Here is a 21,825-nt window from a genome sequence, read left to right on the forward strand (position 1 = left end):
TCTGATATAAACAATGCTCACAGCAGCACTTTGTTTTTCAGCTTGGAAAAATGTGATATGGTTGTGGCCTAAAACTGTCTGTCTTCTCCTCTTCTTGCCTTCTATTCCTCATTTCTTTCCTCTTCCCTCCTTCCCTCCTTCCCTTTATTCCTCTCCTCTCCTCTCCTCTCCTCTCCTCTCCTCTCCTCTCCTCAGTGTGCTGCAGTGACCCACTTTGAGTGCGAAAGCCTTGGACTGACCTGCTTTAGATAGAGGCTAGCTAATTATAACCAGCCTGTATTAATAAGGCAGGGGAATTGGTAAATATGAAACACGCACACACAAATACAAAACTGCGTGTCCGGAGCACAAAACAGATACTAGCTCTGACACACTCACAAACACCTCATCCACAAACAGACCATTTCTGCTGTCTCATAAACAAGCCTACACACCGTGGCAACATGACTTAACATGTATGTAGGAGGATGCAACGAGTGACTCATGTTCTCCACTTGTATCTGTTGCATGCTGGACACCCATGGACTGGCCACTGTAATTCATTCCATTTCTTTAAATTGTATTTCATGCGTGTAAATGAATTGCTTACGTGCACTTCTGTTTGTACGCCTGTTGCCTCAAATTGCCCCTTGAGGGACAAATAAAGTATTATGAATTTGAACTTGGTAACACTTGAACATGTTACTATGGCAGACATTAAAAAACAGTGTAACAGCATAGAGTCTGTCCTAGAACCAGATATCCACTGCTGAGATTACACTAAAAGCACAACACATTTTAAAAACCCCTGTGCGTCTTGTAAAAATAATTTTATAAGAATCATTTTTGATGTTTTACACGCTGATTATTGATTATTTGTCGTGCAGAACACTTACGTGCTACATATCTCTAAAATGGAAATTTTCCACAGTAGAAAGTCGGAAAAAAATATAAACTCAATACAGATGTTTATGCACAGAAAGCCTGTGAGATTCAGTACCCACCAACAAATTGTTACAGTCATTTTTTATCATTTAAGAGTGCAGCAGAGCTCCAGTGCTGAGTTTGTTAACAGGGTTATATAACACAGATTGAATTACACTCTGGAAATAAGCTTTTAGCAGGTTTGATAACTGCCATGACTCAATTTTCATAAATATGAACTCCCAAATATAAAAAAGCTTGAAGACTGTGCTGCACTATCTGCCTCTTCCTCCCACACTGCACCACGCTGAATGACACTGTTTACAAGGAAGATTTATCAACATTCCTCAAGTTTTTATCAGGTCTATTTGCTCTTTTTCAAAGCCTCCAACTGTCCACCAAAGCTTAAAAAATGGTGCATCTTTTCAGTTGAGCTCTTTTTAAAACTCTCTGTGGTGTCAAAGTAAAAGTTTAAGAGCCTTTTGTACATCTAAGACACATCAACATACTCTGCTCTGTACTTGAGGATGAGCTGTTCTGACTCTGTGTGCACTTTGTAAAGCGGTTTGGTACCGGTTGGCCAAAAATGCCTCATAAATCAATGTGATCTTTCCCTCTAAATGTGGGTTTTACAGTCTAAATAAAATGTTTTGGCAGAAACTAAAAGCAAAAAATAAATGTAAGATAACTTCGATGTGAATCAAAACTTAGTCGCTTATTTTTTCAGACTTTTGTGAGTCTGCAAGGTCATGTTGATATACTGCAAATTATAAAAGTTAAGAAGCAGGCTTAATGTACCATAAACAAGAATTTATAGTTTTTTCATTTATTTGAGATAAACTATTTCGCCACAGTCATAACTCAGTCAACTTCAGTGTGGAGAACACAGAAGGTGAATCCAAACTTTTTGAGAGATTATTCTGCCACTCATGTCACAGGTGTCACCCTGATCTAGCAGAAACTCCTCCCACCAAGAGGTAACGAGTTTCAGAAAAGCAAAGCCACATTTATCTACCTGTCACAGTGGCATACTCTAATTATGTGTAATTATACTCCACACGCCCGTCAGCGTGTCGTCCCAGGGGTGCAGGTGATACTCATGCATGCCAGTCTAACCAAGCATAATAAGCAGCTGGAGGCTCCGCTAGCCACGTCTGACCCATCAGTGTCAACACTAACCTCAAAACCGATAGAGGTCACGCAACACTCACCCACACAATATTCCCCCTCACGGCTCAGCAAATGAGGGAGTGATGGAGAAAGTTAAACTCGTGAGTGTTGGAGCAAAATGTCTTACATCGTCCTGACGTAATCAGTTCTTTGTAAAAAAAAAAAAAAATGATAAGAAATGAAAGTAAAGCTCAGTTTAACATGCATCCAGCAACAAACTCTCATACATTCGACAATGTACTCCAAGATTGTTAAACAGTAGACACATGACAGCAGCCAAAGTCAAAACATAAACACTCCTGGCTACGTAAGGCTGCTAAAATAAGACAAACAACACACTGCTTGTTAGCGGCAGTGTGTTGAGAGAACCTGATGTCTCAGCATGATGTCAGACTCATTGTTCTCTGCTACTATTTTCTGCACTTGTTAATATGAAGCATCATCAAAGATCCAGCGTCTCCGTCCCCCTGTGTGCAGCGACTCTTTCATGCTGACAGCATAATGAGCATGTAAACTTTCAGTCCAAATAAGAAGAAGAAAAACACCATAATTACAGATGTGGTGAGTGTTACTGATTACTTCTTAATGGTTCAGTTGTCAGAAAGTATGGAGGGAGTATTTTGCAATGTTGCTAAAAGGACGCAGGACACAACAATGACCTTAATGTCATAAGGAGAGCAGCAGCAGGTCAAAAGTAGGTAAGGGTAGCAAGGTAAGGGGACCCCCCCTTAATACCCCCCTGCAAACAGAGGAATCACCCCAGGGGATGTCTGACAAGCCACGTGATGCAGCAATAGAAAAGGCCTAAAATATATAATATAGGAGAGCAAAGGTGTGAATTTTGGGAGGGAGTATTCTCTCTCTCCGTCTCTATTTTAAATCTTCACACTTTTCTTGCGAACAAACAATTGCAACACCACTAAACGTGACAGAGGAAGGACTGTTTGAGAGTGTGCACCTTTATCCGATTGTTGCTCTGATTCACATTAATATACTTGAAGTCCACATCGGCTAAGTTAATTGCCTCACCCAAAGCGACAGAAGATGCTAATAGTGTGTTTTAAAAAAAACGAAAGGTGCTAATAGAGTGAAAAGTGGACTTTACTTTTGCTCGGGGATTAAAAACTTGCAACATTGCGGTCATCTTATCGAACCTCAACACTCCCACAACACGGAGACACAGTGAGGACATACAGAAATGGAACATGGAGGGATTACAACTTCAAACCACCACCAACTACAGAGCAGACGAGGTAATGGTGTGTGTGTGTGTGTGTGTGCATAGATATGGTGTGTCTGCAGTTGAGTAACTACGGGGTTCCCTACTGGTTGCCGTGATGAAGGTCTTTGTTTTCACTAAGCAACACACACACAGGAAGTGCACACATTTCCTTTACCACGTCAAAAAGATCTGCCAAAAACATGCCTCTTTCACTGTGTATCTGTTTTGTAAAATGGCCAACGCACCACTCCCAGAAAATTTGTTATGAAGGGAACTGGCAGCACAACCGGCAAGGTCAGAGAGTGGACTAGAGCAACTGCTTTCCACCCCGCTGTGTGTGTTTGTATGTTATGAAAACCATTGTCTTTGTAAGTTTATCAAACTGTGCAAACAGTGTCTGCATGTCTTTGTGCGTGTATGTTCATCTTTAAGGCTCTGTGGGTCAAGAAAGGGTGACTTGTGAGGGAGGGGGCTGGAGACGTAGAGGTCGTTCACATTAAATAATACATGGTCCTCCACCACAACATAACTGAATGAGTAAACAGTCCAATCTGTTGCTAAGGCCCCTGCGGACCCGCCAGGCCCAGAATAGGCTCTCCATGCTGGGGGATTGGAGGCTCAAATCCTGGGATCTGGTGTCCACGGGGCTGCAGGGGCGGGGGGCGGGGGGGGAGATCACAAATCCTTTCTCATGTTCTATTGCTTTTCCTCACGCGCTTCACTCCGACAGAAATACCTGAAGTCACCTCGTCATTGCAGAAAGAGAGGAGATCCTCTTAATATGCAGAGTTTTAAAGGAGTTACAGTTTCCATATTACATGTAGCGTGACTTCATTTCACTATCGGTGGATTCTGCAGTCTGTCGTGTTCAGCAGTTGTTTTTCTGTCTCTCAAGAAAATCAAGCAATTCTGTCCTCTAAAGCAAACTGTGACTTTTTTTTTTCTTCCCAATAAAAATACTACTCTCTGTCACCAACTTATCATCTTCATCATGTTCTTTGACTTCACCATGGTTATTAAACCTCAACATTTCCAGCTGGCGCTTCCAAACAAAAAGATATTCCAGGGAACTGAAGTAATTCAGCCCCTGAATCTCTAGAAGACTTTTATTGTGAAACAGATGGAGGAAGTGTTGGGTTTGTGTTGATAGCAAATGAGACCAGGACATAAAGCAGAGAGGCCTCTTACTAAAGTGTTTAAGATTCCAAATCACGTTTGTATGCAAATTTCATACTGAAATCAATAATTAATAGTGAATAATATACATATATAATAATAATAATAATATACAAATATGTTGCGAAAACAATCCTAGTTATGGTTTAATAATGGTCTAAATACTTGGTTTGATATGTTTCCAACTGAGGAAACTCCTGAAAATGTAAACAGAATATTGACAGATATCAGCTCTAAATACAGGCTGTTTAATTCCAAAAATATCACTTTACAAATTCCAGTGGGTCAAACATACCCATGAGGTCCAGACCAGAATTTGTGTAGAAACATCAAATGTGAGTCCCACATTAGGGGGAGTCTGAGCAGTGTGAACACGCTCGGCTGAGGAAGGGGGGCTCTGGAATAGAGGCTCTGACCTCTGGGGACTTGGAAAATATTCATCTCCCCTAAGCAGCGAGAGTTAAGGGGGGGGGACAGGCTTTGTCTAACACACCCCCTCCAGTCCTCTGCTCTTTTGTTGGGAGGTAGCATTCACACACACACACACACACACACACACACACAAACATGCAAAGCTCTCCAGGAGAGAGGCTCTGACCAGCTGTCTTCGGTCTGAAAGATGGCCGTCGTCACTCGTAAACACAGAGCTCGCAAAGGACGGCGAGCGTGAGTAAATATCTCTATCTTTATCGTTCTCCTCTCTGCCTCTCCAGGGTATGAATGTTTCACTTTTCCCACGACACTTGTTCAATATAGATTCGACATTTTAGGCAGTGACGCTCCACGTGCAGAAAGAGCTCCAATTTCTTAATCACTAGATTCAGAAGCTGCCAAAAAGCCCTTAACTTCCCCTTGAATAACCAAGTATTTGGAGAAGAAATAAGAAAAAGGAGTTCCTTAAACTCCAACTCATAGAGACAGGTACAGCTCAATAACCTGCTGAGGGATTTAATTCCTAAATCCTACAATATCTAAAATTTGAATTAAGTATCACCAAACCACAGATGAGTGTGTTTGTGACTCATTACAGCAGCAGCATCTAATACCGTGTTATGTTTCAGTGCCGACAATCGTCTATTAGAGATGCATTTGAATTTGAAAATGCCACTCTGCCCTTTATGAATACAAATAATAAGAAGCCGTTTTTGTTTAGAAAACTTCCTGCGGCACAACCAGAATAAATTATGGAATTCTAAAACATGATGGATAAATTTTGCATACTGGGTCGAAATGTGGACGAGAACAGAACAGATAATAGATATAAAGTCCCGGTCGGTAACACATGAGGCAACACATCCATCTAAAATCATGACTACAGTACCCCATCTGATAGAAAAACAACAACCTGCCTCAGAAATTCAGTTTGAATAGAGGTTTAAGGAGAACCAATCAAATGCCTCCGTGCTGAAACGATCCCCATCATCAGGGCGTCTGCGTCGAAATCGAAGCAGACATAGCATCTACGCTAACAAAGATAACTGAGGCAGCCACCTCCTTTCTCTCCCTCCAGTATGTGTGTGAAAACCGGTGTGTATTGTTCATGGTCCAAGGCTATTTCAGAGGAGGGGGCCCTTCCAGTCGTCCTCCCTGCATCGGCCCTTTCATCGCTCCTTTATCCATATTCATCGCCACCCTGCTCTCCTCACCTATCAGCGGCCAGCTAGCTGTGAACGGCGTCTCGCTCCACCAATCGCGCGCCTCCCTTTGTGGGAATATTCCCACCTCTCATCCCCTTCACCCCACCCTGTACAATGGCTTCTTTTTTTTACTTTGACGCAGTGGCTTGAAAAAAAAAAAAAAAAGAGGAAGAGGAGAGGGTGGAGGAGGAGAAGGAGAGTCGCAGCTACCCCTGGCAGAGTCCTACCGACGGCGGCTGTGAATCGATCAACAGCCTCTGAAGCGGTTGCCGAGAGAGCGTCGCCATTGGCAGCCTGCGATTGATGAAGGGGGCGGGTGGAGGACGAAATGATGGGAGGATGAGGGTGAAGGAGGACAGGAGGAGGGTGCAGTCGTGATGGTCTGAGGTAGCGCATGATTAGCATGGATGAGAAAGGAGAGGAAGATGGAGAGAATGTAAGGGGAAGAGAGGAGGAGCGGGAGCAGCCGAGAAACACTCCAAACAGGCGTGTCGCAGAGGAGAACGCCGTGTTCTGCCAGACACCACTGATAGATAGATAGATAGATATAAGTGAGAGCCATATGACTCACTTTGTTTTTTATAGAAATGCTGCTAATACTCAACGTACGAAGAATATAACTGTATATTTGGAGGGAAACATCTCAACAGTTGTAATAACTCGTTTCATTTTTTAAAAAAAATCGACTTATTTCTGCGTATTGTGGCTCACACTGCTGCAGCTTTAGTCGTATTCAGGACTGAACGCTCTCTGACTGGTGTCTACTTCCAGTGTTCAAAGCCAAATGTGGGGCTTCTTCTTCCTCCTCGGCCCGGACAGCCGATCAATACGAGGAAGGAGGCTCTCCTTCGTATGGATGACCCAAAAAAAAAGATGCTCCGCTCAGCTCAGCTCCAGGAGCAACAGAAAACACTCAGATCAATAGCATCAAAGGCCCCGTCACGTACAGCCACGGCTCCATACGCAGCACGCATGCACGAACGTGTGCATGTCTATCGAGTGCGTGCATGCACATCATCGCATACGTGCTTTGTACAGCTCTTCATCTTTTTTACTAAACTTCATCTCTGCGTTTGGCAACTAAAATCAGACACAAAATCAACTGCAACACACACACGCAGAGAAATCTTTCGGCATACTGCTAGTCGCCTAATGTCACTTGGCAAGGGCATTTTAAGCCCCCCCCCCTCCCTCCAAAGACAGGCTTGCCAGTCCATCCATTTACTAAATGAATGTATTATATCTTACAGACAGGAAAGGAGAGAAGAGAATAGAAGTGAGAAGACAAGAGAGGAGAGAAGAGAAGAGCTTATAATATAAAGTGATGAAAAGACTGTAAAATCTGTACATCCAGGTCAGCAAACTTTTTCCCCTGACTGTTAAACCTGTAGGCGTCCCCACTCACATGTTCATTTTCTGACCACCTACATGAAAACAGGAGAAAAAAAAAACATCCAATTTATTTTTTTGTGCTTACATAAGACTTCTTAATGGCTTATACAAGCAGTTTTTTTCCCCTGAAAGCTGCATTGGCTTTGAATGGGCTGAATCTGAGTCATTTCTATTAGGCTGAGAGGCTGCTGATAGGTACTGGAGTATCAGTGTTAGTTATATACAGTTATATACCACACAAATGAGTTTGTAGTGTCAGTGGAGACTTTTCTCCATGTAGGATCTCGAGGTGAGATTTCTCATCATTTGGGGGCTTAGAAATAATAAAATATAAACATTATCACTGCATGACTTTTCAGACTCTTCAGACTTTTCGTAATTATGACTTTTCAGTGCCTTCTGTAAGTCCTGGCTCCACTGATATACACTTAAAAAGAAGAAGAGACTTTGGGTCCAATGATATTCAGATTTGCTTGTTGTCAAATATGCAACTTTACCCAAAAAGATTACATTTTTCATCAGGTTCTTCTCCAGATAAATTAAGTTTCAGTCCATCTAGTCCACGTGGTAAAAATAGTGACCGGCCGGCAGCAGCAGCAGATTCTTCAATTATGGAAAATCTTTTCACTCATTTAGCCAATTATGATCAAGTCTGGCTTTGAAAGTGATCTAAGTTTAAACCTCTGGAACTAAATCAAATATTAACAATGACCTCATTAAACCTCTCTGATCATATATGTGAACGATCAGAGGGAAATCTGAATTCCTTTAATGTGGGGGAGAGCCCTGCTGGGTAGGGGTGAGGAGGTGCACAGATAAGAATGGGTTTGGGTTGGTGGATTAGTGGGCTGGAGGGGGCGGATAGGGGAGGAGGAGGGGGGGGGGGGGGGTGTGAACAGCAGCTACTGCAGCTTCTCATTGATCTTTTCTTCTTTAAGACCTTCAGCTTTTTTTTTTTTTTTATAAGATGTAGCTGTGATTTATGACCCTCAGTGTCCCCTGTCGCCCCGTACCTACTGTCTGACAGCTGACCAGCTCTTTCTCTCTAATGCCGGCTCTCGTTTTCCACACACACACATTTGGATAAACCTTGGACACAAATCAGCCGGAAGCCCAGTGGAAAAATCCAAGTCCATCCTTCTTGTTTTCTTGGTCAAATATGTACTCCCACCTCTCTTTCACACAGGTCTGAGTGACATGAATGGAAAACACTTTGTTCAGGCATTTTACCTCACATTTGGATATATTTCTAAGCTGCAGTTGTTTGGTAAAAACTCATGACATGAACAATTATAGCTTTCTGCTGCGATAAAGAAAAATATTTCTGGTTTAAAAGCCTTCGTCACTCTGTTAGAGCTCCACACATTAAGCTTCAACGCTCCTGTGGAAAAGGAAAAACATTAGGTTTTGTGATTTAGACTCAACAGCAGCTGCAACGGTGGATACTGTAACCATCGTGTATCCCACTTCAAGCACAGTCGGTGAACGGACATTTCAACAATACATCAGCAGTCACAAACCCAGCCTTTGGTGATATGGCTAGCATGAGGTCAAAGGTCAGCAGGACTCATCTGTGCAGTAATGTTGGGTATCATGAAAAAAGAAACACTGAATTTGATTTAAAAGCATGAAAATGGATGTTATGGAACTGATCACATACAATATAAAACAATATCAGCATGCATTATTCCTGGATCATGAGTAGAATATGAGGGTGTTGAATATCAGACCCTGCAGCAGTCAGACCTCCTTAGTGAAATGCCCTAAAATTTAGATTTCACTCTGCTGAATTTGGCCATAAAGAATACAGCATGTACATGTTGTCACTGCTGAATCAGTTCTGCACTGGAGAAGGTTACAGTAAAGATTATAAAAACAGGTAGAAAATCAAAATCAAAGTCTCTCTTACCATGAGTCTCAGTTTCTTGGTGAGGGAATACAATGCCTTCAGTTTCAAATAGGGGCTGCAGGAAGGCCACTACAGAGAGAGGAAGCACAGGGGTGGGGAGTGTATCGCGTAAGCTAATCATACAGAGAAACAACCATTAAAATGATCTCTTAGCAGCACTTTTGACTTCTATAACTTTAAAACTGCAGTCTGAGAGCAGCTGTCAACATAAAAACAAAAACATATTCTCAGTGAAATATTGGAAATTGCTGAAAAAAACAATTTGGGTAAAGTCAGCCACTTCATGGTGAACGTTTTCATTATTAGAAAAGTAAAACTATAATTTAGGCTAATTGCATCTGTGGCATCTGATTCACTCGAGCTGTAAATAATCAGTCACGATCAGGACCAAATTCTGCGACCATGTAATTGGAACAGAAAAACAGAATTTAATTTGCCGTCAGTGCAAAATTTTCACAATATACCTGCAACCAAGCTCTGATTCTTCTTTGCTGTTTAGCTTAAGGGGCTGTGGTGAAGTGTGTGTGTGTGTGTGTGTGTGTGTGGGGGAGCAACTCGTTCATTTTCAACCTAATGTCATCCGATCACCAGCCTGGTGCTGCCGGCTAAGGGACCTTACAGAACTGCCCGAGTAAAAGCCTGGTCGGCCGTGCTCAGCAGCATGATCATCATCATCATCATCATCATCCCAACCTTTTCATTTGTCTAAATGGACGAGCTGCCTGACTGTTATGCAGGCAGAAGGATGGTCCCCTGAGGGATCGCCTTGGGCTTTTAAATACAGTGAGGAGGGGGCTTTAGTGCTCCGAGTGCTGCATCGATCTACAGTTAAACAACGCCGGCTAACCTGCAGCTCACCCCTCCTCGGCCGGACACTCTCTCTGTCTAATTATTACTCCTGAGGAAAGCTGTCAGGTTTCCTGGAGGCGGCTGAAGAGACTGTTAAAAATGACTGTCCTGTCTTTTTCTGTCGTTACTAAAAAGGGCCATGTCACCCAAAACAAAATCTCCAAAAAGATAAAACCTTATTGATCCTCCTCGGCTCTATGGGTCACACTAAAGACTTTCTTTAAAATGTGCACTAAATGGACCAAACCACTCCAAGCCTACAGATTTTATGTTCTTAAAACATCACTGTAACCATATTGCACTAAATTTGCAGATCATCAACAAGTAAGAGCTTTGTGGGGGGAAATGTGGCCATTTCAGCGTCAGACTGATAAATCAGGCCAATAATGACACCTCAGCAGGGAACATATCAGATGCCATTCAGTCATGTTTGACCACCTGTGATATGATGGAGGTTCTTCTCTGATCAAACCTGCAATGCAATCAGATTTTCCTCGCACATTTCTTTTAATTCCTTACGTTGATCTCAGATTTGACTTATTAATCACAAGCTATTGGTCATTTAACTTTAAGGATATGCTACCATTAAACACATTTCATTAATCTGTGTTTAAACAGAGAGCTTTAATGCCCAACTGGGACTTTTCTGCCTGAAAAGAAAAATTTGGGGGGCAAAACAGATTTTTTTTTTTTTTTATTAATCTGAAATTTACACACTTTCAGTATGACATAACAGCTGCATGGAAAGCCATTATATAATCCAATTACTAATATCAATCTAATCTCAGGATTAAAAAAGTGCAAGTCACCTGAAAATATCCTTTTTCTTCCCAAATTGTCACTATTTCACTATTTCATGTTGACAGTGACAGTCAGATTTAACAGTTTGTGCCAAAGAGCTAAAACCTCTAATGAGAACATCTCTAATCAAATCTTCATCTGCATATATTTATCTATATATATATTTTAAAAGATCTTCAGCATGTCTTCGCTGAGTGCACGCGGCACTTGGGTGTTGTGTAAATAACACACTTAAAGGTGTAGCGTATGTCCAAATGTCCATGATGGGGTGCATGGCCAGGATAGGCTACTGATGGTTGTAATGCCGGGTGATGGGAATGCTTGGCGCATGACAGCATGTAAACAAAAACCAAATATGGTGATTACCATGGTGACATATCCATATTTCATCCAACCAGAGAATAATGAAGAAACATGATTGGACAATTTAGAGAGAGGAAAAAACCTCTCTCCCTCTAGCTGCAGGTTATTAAAATCAGCAAAGCATGATAAAAATATACAGGCACTGACATGCGGCAATAACACAGAGACACTGTCGCATTCTGAGCTGCTCTGGATCCCCCTTGTTCCGTCTGGCTCGGCACAGGCCTGCTGTTAAGACGAGTCCGCTTGTTTATCCGCTTGTGTAATTGTACACAAAGCGGCGATGGTGGCTGATGTGTGAGATTATCACAAGGTCATCCGTCGACGGGATGAGAGCCTGCGATCACGCACCAGCCTGATCTGGCTTTCACTTGTTTACATCCTTATTTTGGCTCCAGCATGGCCGCTGTGGCTGCGCGTAAATCTTAAGACGCAATAAAAACACCCAATTCGGCTGATCTACAGAGGCTAAGAGCAGTCAGGATGTGTGCGAGGGGAACCGGCGGCTTCCCTCCAAATCCCCCCTCGGTCCCTCTCATTGTTTCCTTTCCATCAGAAGCGGCGGCCCGTGGTCATCCTAACGCTGATGGAAAATGACTGTCGCTCATTAGAAAGCGAATTAAATGAGCGTTCGCTCTATTTTTAAGTCACTGCGTAATTGAAGCACAAATCTAAGAATCTGGTGGGCTGTAACATGCCGCTGTGTACGTCAAGGATCACATCAACCTGCTCTCATTTCTTTCCGTCCGTCTCAGGACGAAGCAACATTCACCGAAACCCGAACAGCTCCCCGCATCCCCATCGCCGCTCTTACCTCCCGTGTTTGTGCGTTTGGTGCTGCTGGCCTCCGTCGGAGTCTCCAGGGGTCTTTTACGTGAGTCCGGGGGATCGGACTCCATGTGTGGTTGTTGATTGTGATGGTGAGGATTTGAGAAAATCCCGTTTTGCTGTACTGCTCCGCCGGCCATCATTTTCGAGCTTGCTCTTGGATGCTTGGGCTGCGTTTGCGTTTAAATCCCCCCTTTTCCCGTTTGTTTTTTTTTTTTTACGCAGCGTAGCCGTGCAGACGAGTCCTTGGAGAGGGCGAGAGCGATTTAGGAATTGGAAAATACGCCTGTTTCTTACGGACGGGGAAGGTTAGCTGCGCGTTTCTCCGTGGTGCGCCGCGCGTACAGAGATGCTGCGCAGGGACAGAAAGAAAGAAACGCTGGAGCGGCGGACGGTCGGATCAGAGGAGGAAAAAAATCCGAAACCTCTGCAGATGGAGAATGATCTAGGCTACTAAAAATGTGCAAACGGAGCGTCAATCTTCCATCAACCTTCTGATATGCGGGCTAGGATATGTGTGTCATTCCGCTGCAACCGGATAAAAGAGCGTACTCATGTCAGGCAGTGCAGGATGGTGGCGCTCCTCTGCAACAGCCAGCGAAGCGGAGAACAATAAATAAAACAAAAAACCAAAAAAAAACACAACCGAAAGACAAAAGAGGCGAAATCAGCGAAGAAAGATTAAAGAAAGAGGGGGGGAGGTCGGTGAAGCAATAAGAATACAAAAAAAAAATCCGGTGCGTTATTGGTAGGCTATTATAATTAATGTCTTCTTATCCTGTCCTGGCTCCGATCATGAAGACACCCAGGGGTGACGGGGTGGGTGAGGAGGGTCCGGAGACGCGGAGCTGGAGCAACACGCAGAGAAAGAGTCGTTTTTTCCTGCTCGGTCTTCTCGGTGAAGATGCTGCAGTCTTGCGTTCAGAGCATCCCTTCTCTGACTGGCTGCTAGAGGGAGCGCAGGGGAGCGGCTGACGTCACGGGGCCCGCGGTGCCTTCACGGACACCGCGTAAACCCCCGTGTCCCATGTGTTGGGAGTGAAAGTGTGTTGGTTTTTGTCTCGAAAAGCCTAGAATTGCTGCCAAATATTATCTCTGGGGGATTTGTTGTTAAGTTTGCGTGGATGATTTGTTTATAAGTGCTATGTTGTAGTGAAGAGGGGGGGGGGGGGGGGGGGGGGGGGGACTGGAAAAAGCATGTCATTGGATTTGATTGACCAATCCAGTGGTCTTTAATCACCTCATGGCTCCACAACTCTGCAGATTTCCACGCAAAATATGCACAAAAGCCACCTTGACGTTTCTAACACGTTAACAAAAGTCTCCAACAAATGAGCATGTCATGTCTTGGACTCATATGAAATAGAAAAATCAACGTCTTGCCATGCTTGAAGGCCCCCGTAGCTCACATGAGAACCAACTCTCGGCTTCATTTTCGACGTCAAGTGAAGGCACCACGAGAGAGAGAGCGAGGAAGGGAGAAGGAGAGAGACGCCTCCGCCGAGACGCGATTGGCCGAGGCGGCATTTCTCCGGCACAACGAAAAGGACACAGATATATTCGCCCGGTGGAGTCACATGACGGGGAGGGAAGGATGCGGCGGCGGGTTTTCACTCCGCTACAGCCGCGGCAAATGCAATTATGGTTGAACGGGAGCCTGAAGGTCCCGCTGCGGCCGCCTGAAGGTCTGTAGCTGCAGGCCGGGAGAGCCTCCAGCACACCTGGACATCTGCAGGGGCAGAGCTCCTCCACACTTTTCTGACTTTAATCTAAATCAGACATTTGCATGTAAATTAGAGTGGTGATAGCTGCTTAAGACGGGTGGTTTTTTTTTTTTTTTTTTTAATTCAAGTGGCACAGGCACAAATTTGTTACCTTCTTTAAAAAAATCTATATTTTTTATTTATTATTATTATTATTTGTATTATATTGGTGGTTGTTTGCCTCCTTGTGACCCCCACAATCTGAAATTTGACAGATTTTTGCTCCAAAGCACCTGACCAACCCTGATGATCCTGAGGCCAGACTGCAGGCCTGCTCAACCTCTACCTGAGCCAAGAAAAAAAAAAAAAAAAAACTAAAAAAAAAAAGCCCATTTGACATGTCTGGTAGTTTTTGCATGACCACAATGCAGCTTTTACACTGAAAACATCCGTCTAACAGGAAGCATGACACCTCAGCACCCGGCCTGTCTCACCTGTCCCCTCAGCTGCCGTGTGACCCACCTGTGTGTGCTGCGCCTGACATCTCTGCGTCGCTCCGCCTGGATCTGAAGAGGGATCCTCCAGCGCTGTGAGCTGTCTGAGAGAGCTATACCCGCCTCAGTCTTTCTCTCTCCCTCTCTCTCTCACACACACACACACTCACACTCACACACACACACACACTCACACATTTGGCATATTCTCACACACACTCCGAGAGACACGCAAATACCTTCTACTCCCTCTCTCCTCCTCTGTCCAGTGCCGTACAGATGCGGTGCGCCCTCATTGCCTCCTGTAGATTGTAGTCAAGGTGACATTGTGCTGCCTGTGCACACGCGCACACACAGGCAGGCACACACACACACACACACACACACACAGTCGCACCGAGCAGCTATCTCAGACTATTTCACATCGCCATGAGAAACGCACCGGTGAGCTCCTGCTCTGGAAATACGTGGCAAATCCGAGGCAGATGGATCCCAAAGCTGCAGTCTGAAACAGATTCTGCACCACAAATAGCAGGCGCTGCTCAGAGGGACAAAAGGCCTGGCCTGAGCTACTCTGCATAGTCTGTGGAGTGTAGCACAGTCTCAGCTGGACACATGATGCATTTACACATTTGGAGCAGGAACAGACGCTGTTGGAAGCAGAACTGTGAGGGTCCCACGCTGCCAGAGCGTCCACGCTGCTGCTGCAGCACATGGAAAAAGTGAAGTAGCCCCATAAGCAGTAAAGCACACAGTCTAGCAGCATTCTTGAGTTTTTATTAGGCCGGGGCTATGAGCAGATGTTCGTGAGATGGTTTTCAGAGATTTGGTTCTGCAAACTACAGTTCGGCTTTGGACGGCGATCCCAAACACTTAAAGCAGCTTTCAGGGTTGCCACAAGTCATCCTGAACACCACACGCAAGTTGGAAGCAAGGTTACAGTAATAACTCAGTTTTTCCCACTATGTCATAATGCGAATGCAAAAGCCTCAGTTCAGCCAACAGAAAATGTTATCCAGGCCTCCACGCGAGTGTTACTCTCATGGAATCAGTTAGGAAGAGCAGATTTTCCAGTGATGGATTTTTCATTGTGGAACAGAAGACTGGAATTCCCAGTTATGGGACTCAAAATGTTCGGTGAAGGGGAAGAAAGGGAAGAAGAGCGGAGACACGAGCCAGCTGGAGCGTCAAATCTCAGACCTCTGAGGTAGTAAAAAGATTCTTCTTTGACAGAGATAAAACATTTAAGCAAACATTTCTCCACACTACCAGCATCCTGATTCAAAAAAAGCATTGGCTACGGTTAATTGACCTTCCAGTAATTCAAACAAAGGCTGTGCAAAGTCTTGTGAGATGAGTTTTCTTGGAGAACAAGGTCATCCTCAGCAGGTGTGACCTGCTCACACCTGTGTTCCCTGCAGAGTTCGGTACTGTACGTACAGGATTCTGGGTGTTTTTCTAACACTGGGTCAAGGCTGACTGCAGCTAAATGGATATTCAGGATGTAAAATCAGCTGCGTCTCTGTGAGATGTTGGATCTCTGCTGCCCCCTGCTGGCAGCCTGCTAGTAGAGGCGCTGCACTTGTCTGTAAACACTTCTTCTCAAGTATCATCCTCATCTTCTGCACTTCACCAGTGCAACTGTATTTTGATGCACTTTTTACAGAACTACATTTAGATATTTTTGCAGATACAGTTTTATCTTTACTTGAATGTGAACCTTTACTCAAATTGTCACTATAATTTACTGTTGTGCTGCTAAACTCATGTTTACTTTTACCGTCAACAGCAAATGTCCTGCCAAATATTAAAACAGATTTAAAAGACAATATCACTGTTGGCCTCAAAGTCTCTGTGTAAGAAAAGCTTGCGGGTGCCAACTGGCCACCGCGACAGTGTAACTGAAGGACTTTTCCCCACAGCCCAGTCTCTGCCCTCCCACTTCTCCTTTTGCATAACTGTCCTGCCGCCTGCCCTCATTCAGTTCTATCCCACAAATCAATAGAAAAGTCGATGCAGAAGAGGAGGCTGGGCCACTCTGTGAGATTGGCAGGAGACACGTGATGTGTTCCTCTTCATTTAATTGTCACTGACATCACTCATGCTGCCAGAGTTTTTGACTGCAACAGAAGGAACTGGATCACAGCTGTATGTTATTTTAAAAAAAACAAACAAATGTAAACTACTATTTCAAGTACGAGTGCAGTGTGCCAGCTGTCTGGTGAAGGTTTCCTCATTCTTCACTCCAGGTATTTTCCAATGAGGAGGGGATGTTTTGATTACACTGATCATCATTCAGCATCTCCAAAGTGCAAATGATTCAGTGCTGAAAGAGGTCCTGACCGATAATCATAAAAGGGGCCAGATCATCTGAATTCTAAAACATTTAAGAATGTGAGTTTTCACTCTGTGGTGCTCAAAATGTATGTTTGAAAAAGTTCTTTCCACAAAGAGTGTCCCGCTGAATCTGCATAAGACGCAAAACACCGCAAAGACAAAGTGCTGTTGAAATTTGTGCATAAGTTGAGGTAATTTTGGACAGATGGTTGGGGGTCGGCTGGGGGGGGGAAACCCCACCATTCCACCACCTCTGGTTTATGAGCTTTTACATAAATCCACACGTTTCTCTGCACGCCGTCTTTAAAATACCGCCGTTTGTGTCTCTGCACATGAACCGTTAGTGATTGTTATTGGGATTCCACAGATACACACTTTGCCCCTCTGCAACATGAATGTAGTGTTAAACTGGAGGTGAGTGTGTAGGAGAGGGAGGGGGATAATAGGATTGGAAAAATACAAAGAATTAAGGATAAATCACACCCTGCTTCTAAATGATCTGAATTTGAATTTCTTTCTCGTTGTGAGCACCTAAAGTGACTGAACACGCTGTGAACTGTGACAACGGAGTGGTTTCATTTGATTAATTATGATAGGAAGCCAAGAGGCAGGTAAAACATTCAATATTTCACAATGAGATTGGAAAGAATAGGACACATTTCCATACTGAAAAAAACGACTTTTCCATCCCGTCTCTTGAGAGCAGCTGATGAAGAGGGGAGCTCATGTGTCTGGCCAGCTGCCGACAGATATTGTTCTGCTGCAGCAGACTGATGTGACACACATCTGGTCAAGAGGGCTTCTCTGTGGGTTTGATGTTGTTCCCTTTGTTCAGTGACACTGAAATTAGGCCTGTTGCTTTAGGTGGGGATATTAGAGCCACTTTCAGAATCAAATTTTGATAGAAGCTTTATAGTTGCACCACAAATCTCTCAGCACCCACAGCTGTGCAGCATCTTGGAAATCCATTAGGGAATTGGCCGTGGATGGAAACATAAATGTCTCTATACAGCAGGGAGATTTAAAAAGGAGGTATCTGAAAAAGTTCCCAGCGTGGAGCCGTCCAAACTGAATAACGAGTTTGTTTTACATTAGCAGGCGGTATGATCATTTTTCACAGGAGCCGCTGCTCATGTTTGGTGCTACTGCAGATGAAATCACTGGTCAGTACAAGTTCAAACTATTATCCGTTTAGTTGCATGCTAACAAGACACAAAATACATTTTTGCTGCATTACAGAAACTCTCACTTGAGGTTGGATGTTTTTAACCCTCCGAGTCACTCACTGTTTTATACCTTCTTCTAAATTAATAGTGTTAGAAACATCAGGCTGAGATTTTAAAATGTACGATTAACTAAACTAACTCTGAAGCTTGATTTAATGCACCATCACCTGAGGGCCTGCAGAAGAATTATTCAGAACAATAAAACACAATATACATCTAGGAAATAATGATTAAAGTTGATCTAGTTTATGTCCAGTTATGTTAAGTTTCACCCTGTGAAACTAATATTTGGAAGCAGTGTTAAACATTTAGAGAACTGCACAACAAGGCAGTTTTTAAATTACTGTCATTCCATTATAATTGCTCATATTCATCACTAGAGCTACTCAACATCTACTACTGGTACTGCAAAAGACCCTGAATCCAAACGGACTGAATGAAAAGCTGTGATTTAACATGACTGCCATTGTTCAGTGCATGCACTGGATGGTGCTCTTGTCCAAGTTTCAGTACAACCTGGATTCAAACTGCACAACTGAGTATAATAATGCTGCAGTGCTTGATGCTCTATAGAAGCAAGAAAGTTCCCCTTTAACAAACACCAACAAATAAAGATCCTGGTGGTTTATTCCATTAGTGTACATTTGTTCTTCTAAGAAAGATTAACTCAAAAGACTTATGGCCTTGTCCTTCATAAACTCCATCATTCTTCCCGCTCTGATTCAGAAAGTAGATTAGTATAGAGAGATAAAGTGCAGCAGACAGATGGTTTTATGCACTTTGAGTATTTTATCTTATATATATATATATATATATACACACACACACACACACACATATACCTCAGCCTGTATTTTTGATTCTCCTCTTTCTAGTTTTCCATAGTGATCTCATTGTATTCAGCTGGCTGCTACGGCAATTTAATTTCCCTTTGGAGATTAATAAAGTCATCTATCTATCTATCTATCTATTAGCAGAGAGGTAACAAATTCACAGGGATAAAGTCTAGTGTAATAATTGCAAAACAATGTCTTTGTATCCATCTTATCTAACAATCCTACTTTTCTCCCTCAGTATACAATTCTGAGTAAAACAAGAAATGCATTAGTGTGACAGAGTAATCAGAGTACAGTCTTCAGTCTGCTGTAATCTGCAGTGCCCCCACATAAACGCTGTTCATTTAGCGCAGTGACACAGCCTGTCGGCCATCTTGTGGGGGGGGAAGGTAAACATGACGGTCACGTAGATGATATTCTTTCACCACGGCAGTTTGTTTGTTCAGCATGGTCCAGTCTGCGCACCGTGAGAAAGTTCTTTCTTATTGGTTCTTCGCAGACACAAAGAAAAATATAAACACACACATTTGTCCTTGACGAAGCTGAGAGCCTCCTGCCTCCGCTCACAGGCGACACTACTATCAAGAGCATGTTTTCACGTCACGATTTGATGGATGTGTTGCACGTTAATGTCCTTAAATTGTAAATGACATATATCAGAATATATATTTACATAAAGTACGAGGTCAGCAATGAATCAGCCTGCTCAAACATTTGGAAATGCTTCCTAAAGATTTACAGCCACAAAATGACGCAGTTGTGCAGGTTTAGTGTGTTGGTTTTGTACTAATACTCATTTATTTTCATTAATGATGAAGCCGCTCTTCTTAGCACTTTTGCAAAACTGTCTGTGGTTTAAATATATTTAATCTGCTAACTTCACATTTGTGTCCACAATATAAAAATGTGGCATTAGTTTCATTTCACAAATCACCTTAATCCCACCCATACTGACAGGAAGTGCAGGGCTGAACTCATCAGAATAAGAGTACGATCACAACAAATGTACTGTGGTACTGAGCAAAACATCCCAATGTCTGAAAGAGGCCTCGCAGCCAGAAACACGAGACGGTAAAACATCGTTGGCCAAACAGTATAATTATATCACTAGCTGAAAATAAGCCTGGTTATTGGTTTAGCAATTAGATCACTCTAAACAGAAAATAAACCCAAGGAGAATCACTGATCAGCAAATAGCCAGAGCCCTGGCTGGAGGAGAACAGGAGGAGAAAACGCTGTTAGTAAACAGAGAAGATTTTTGCCTGTCTCACTTGCAGACGGTTGAGGCTGTTTGTTGTCTCATCCTGGTCCTGTTTAGTTTGGACGTTCTCCTCCGTGCCCACTGGTTTAGCCTGTTCTAGTCTGAAGACGCTCACGTTGAACTCTCGGCTCAATAAAAACGAGGAAAAAAACAATCCCGGGGGTTCCCTACACTCCTGCCTGGAAACATTTTGAGTTTAAATCCGAACAGCAGAGAGGGCTGCTGGGTGTTCCTGGTTAGTGAGACCCAAATTATCATTAATGTCATCGGGTTTGTTCAGAGGATGTCTGGCTGATCTGGTAGGACGACCACAGGTCTGTTTCAGCCTGCGTCCAACATTTGGACCTGAAGATCTCTAGCTGGAGTTTAGAAAAGTCAGCGACAAACAAAATATATTGTGTGAATTAGTTAGTTTTAGAATTGTTGGTGGGCATGTTTTTAATATAGACTGTATTATATGTTTAAGGTTTTAGAAGAAGTGCCCTTTAAACCCTCAGCTAGACGTCTTCACAGGCCCAGAAACTTTAACCTGACCTGAAATGGACCCACGGAAAACTTAATTAAGTCAAACCAGATCCGGATATTATGCAAAATGCACAATTTAATGTCCTTTCAACAGAAATGTGTGTCCTCAGTGGGATCACCAAACTGGGAGAAAAGTCCATCCTCTCTTTTTTTTTCTTCCTGCTCTTCTAAAACAGAGCTGTCAACCGCTGCAGCAGCCATGAGAACAATTATGTTTTTTGAACACTAAACCATGTGAACCTGTTCAAGCAGGACCTGCAAATAAAAATATGAACTTACAAAAGAGCAGAATAAGGCACCTTAGACACCTCTGAGCCAGTGTTTCCTGCTAAGCTCGGCTAACCTCATCCTGATCTCTCTGTACTTAAAGCAAAGACAAGAGATTCATAAGGATCCTCAAAAATACGAGTATTTCCCCAAATGCTGCACCGTGATGAAGTTAAACAGTTGATAATAAATCATGATTTGATGATGACGACCACATTTGACACCAGATTTCTGTTTGGTCAAAGCATGGAGATGAAACACTCGGCTCTGTTGCCGACAGTGTATTGTACAGAACACTAAACATTTCCTGTGTCATTGTCTCACTTGGGAAACTGGAGGTTCTGGGGGAACCCCGTCATAAAAGCCCATCTAGCATAACTGCTTCATCCTTTCTTACCCATCATGACAGGAAAATCAATAGCAGCATTTTTAAAGAGGAAAGCTGAGCAGCCAGGTCGCGTTACACCACAGCCAGAACTATATCAGCCATCGATCACTTCAGTCCACACTGCAGCCAATATCACTTCAGTACACACTCGGGTCTTTGAATATTTAGGATTTGCTTTAAAAAGCTTATTATTACAGGTTCAGTCCCAACATAGTCCCTTTGGCAAGATGTCGAACCCTAAACTTTTCATAGCGGTCACACCAGGGGAGGCACTCAATTAATAATAATAATAAGGAAAACACACTGGCTCATTTAGGGTGGAAATGCAGGACTGATGGTGGTGAAATACTGTTTTCTGAGGAAAACTCTCATGTATCCAGAATCACAATTAAAGGAAAAGTACTTTTTTAGTGATGGTGCATCACAACATTTCAGATCATGCAGGTTGTGCATTAGTTTCAATCCAAAAGATGGAGGAATTTGATCTTTCAAATGAATACTGACGTTTTTATGCAGCAGAAATATGTTATATAATCAC

At 43.1% G+C, this 21,825-nt stretch overlaps 1 protein-coding gene across 2 annotated transcripts in view; it reads right to left on the reverse strand.

The window, feature by feature from the left end:
* The window catches only part of nova2 (NOVA alternative splicing regulator 2), a 70,986-nt gene extending 58,593 nt beyond the window's left edge, over window positions 1-12,393 (reverse strand). Inside the window, exons 1-2 of one of the 2 annotated variants that reach the window (XM_070829790.1) lie at window positions 12,237-12,393; window positions 9,410-9,478 (exon numbers count right to left, since the gene is read on the reverse strand). In XM_070829790.1, the coding sequence (XP_070685891.1) occupies window positions 9,410-9,478; window positions 12,237-12,393 (226 nt within the window). The remainder of the gene's footprint in view (window positions 1-9,409; window positions 9,479-12,236) is intronic. The other variant, XM_070829791.1, reaches the window with a different exon arrangement.
* Window positions 12,394-21,825: the final 9,432 nt, after the last annotated feature.

Source organism: Pempheris klunzingeri, chromosome 4 (genome assembly GCF_042242105.1).
Source record: "Pempheris klunzingeri isolate RE-2024b chromosome 4, fPemKlu1.hap1, whole genome shotgun sequence".
Taxonomy (NCBI): domain Eukaryota; kingdom Metazoa; phylum Chordata; class Actinopteri; order Acropomatiformes; family Pempheridae; genus Pempheris; species Pempheris klunzingeri.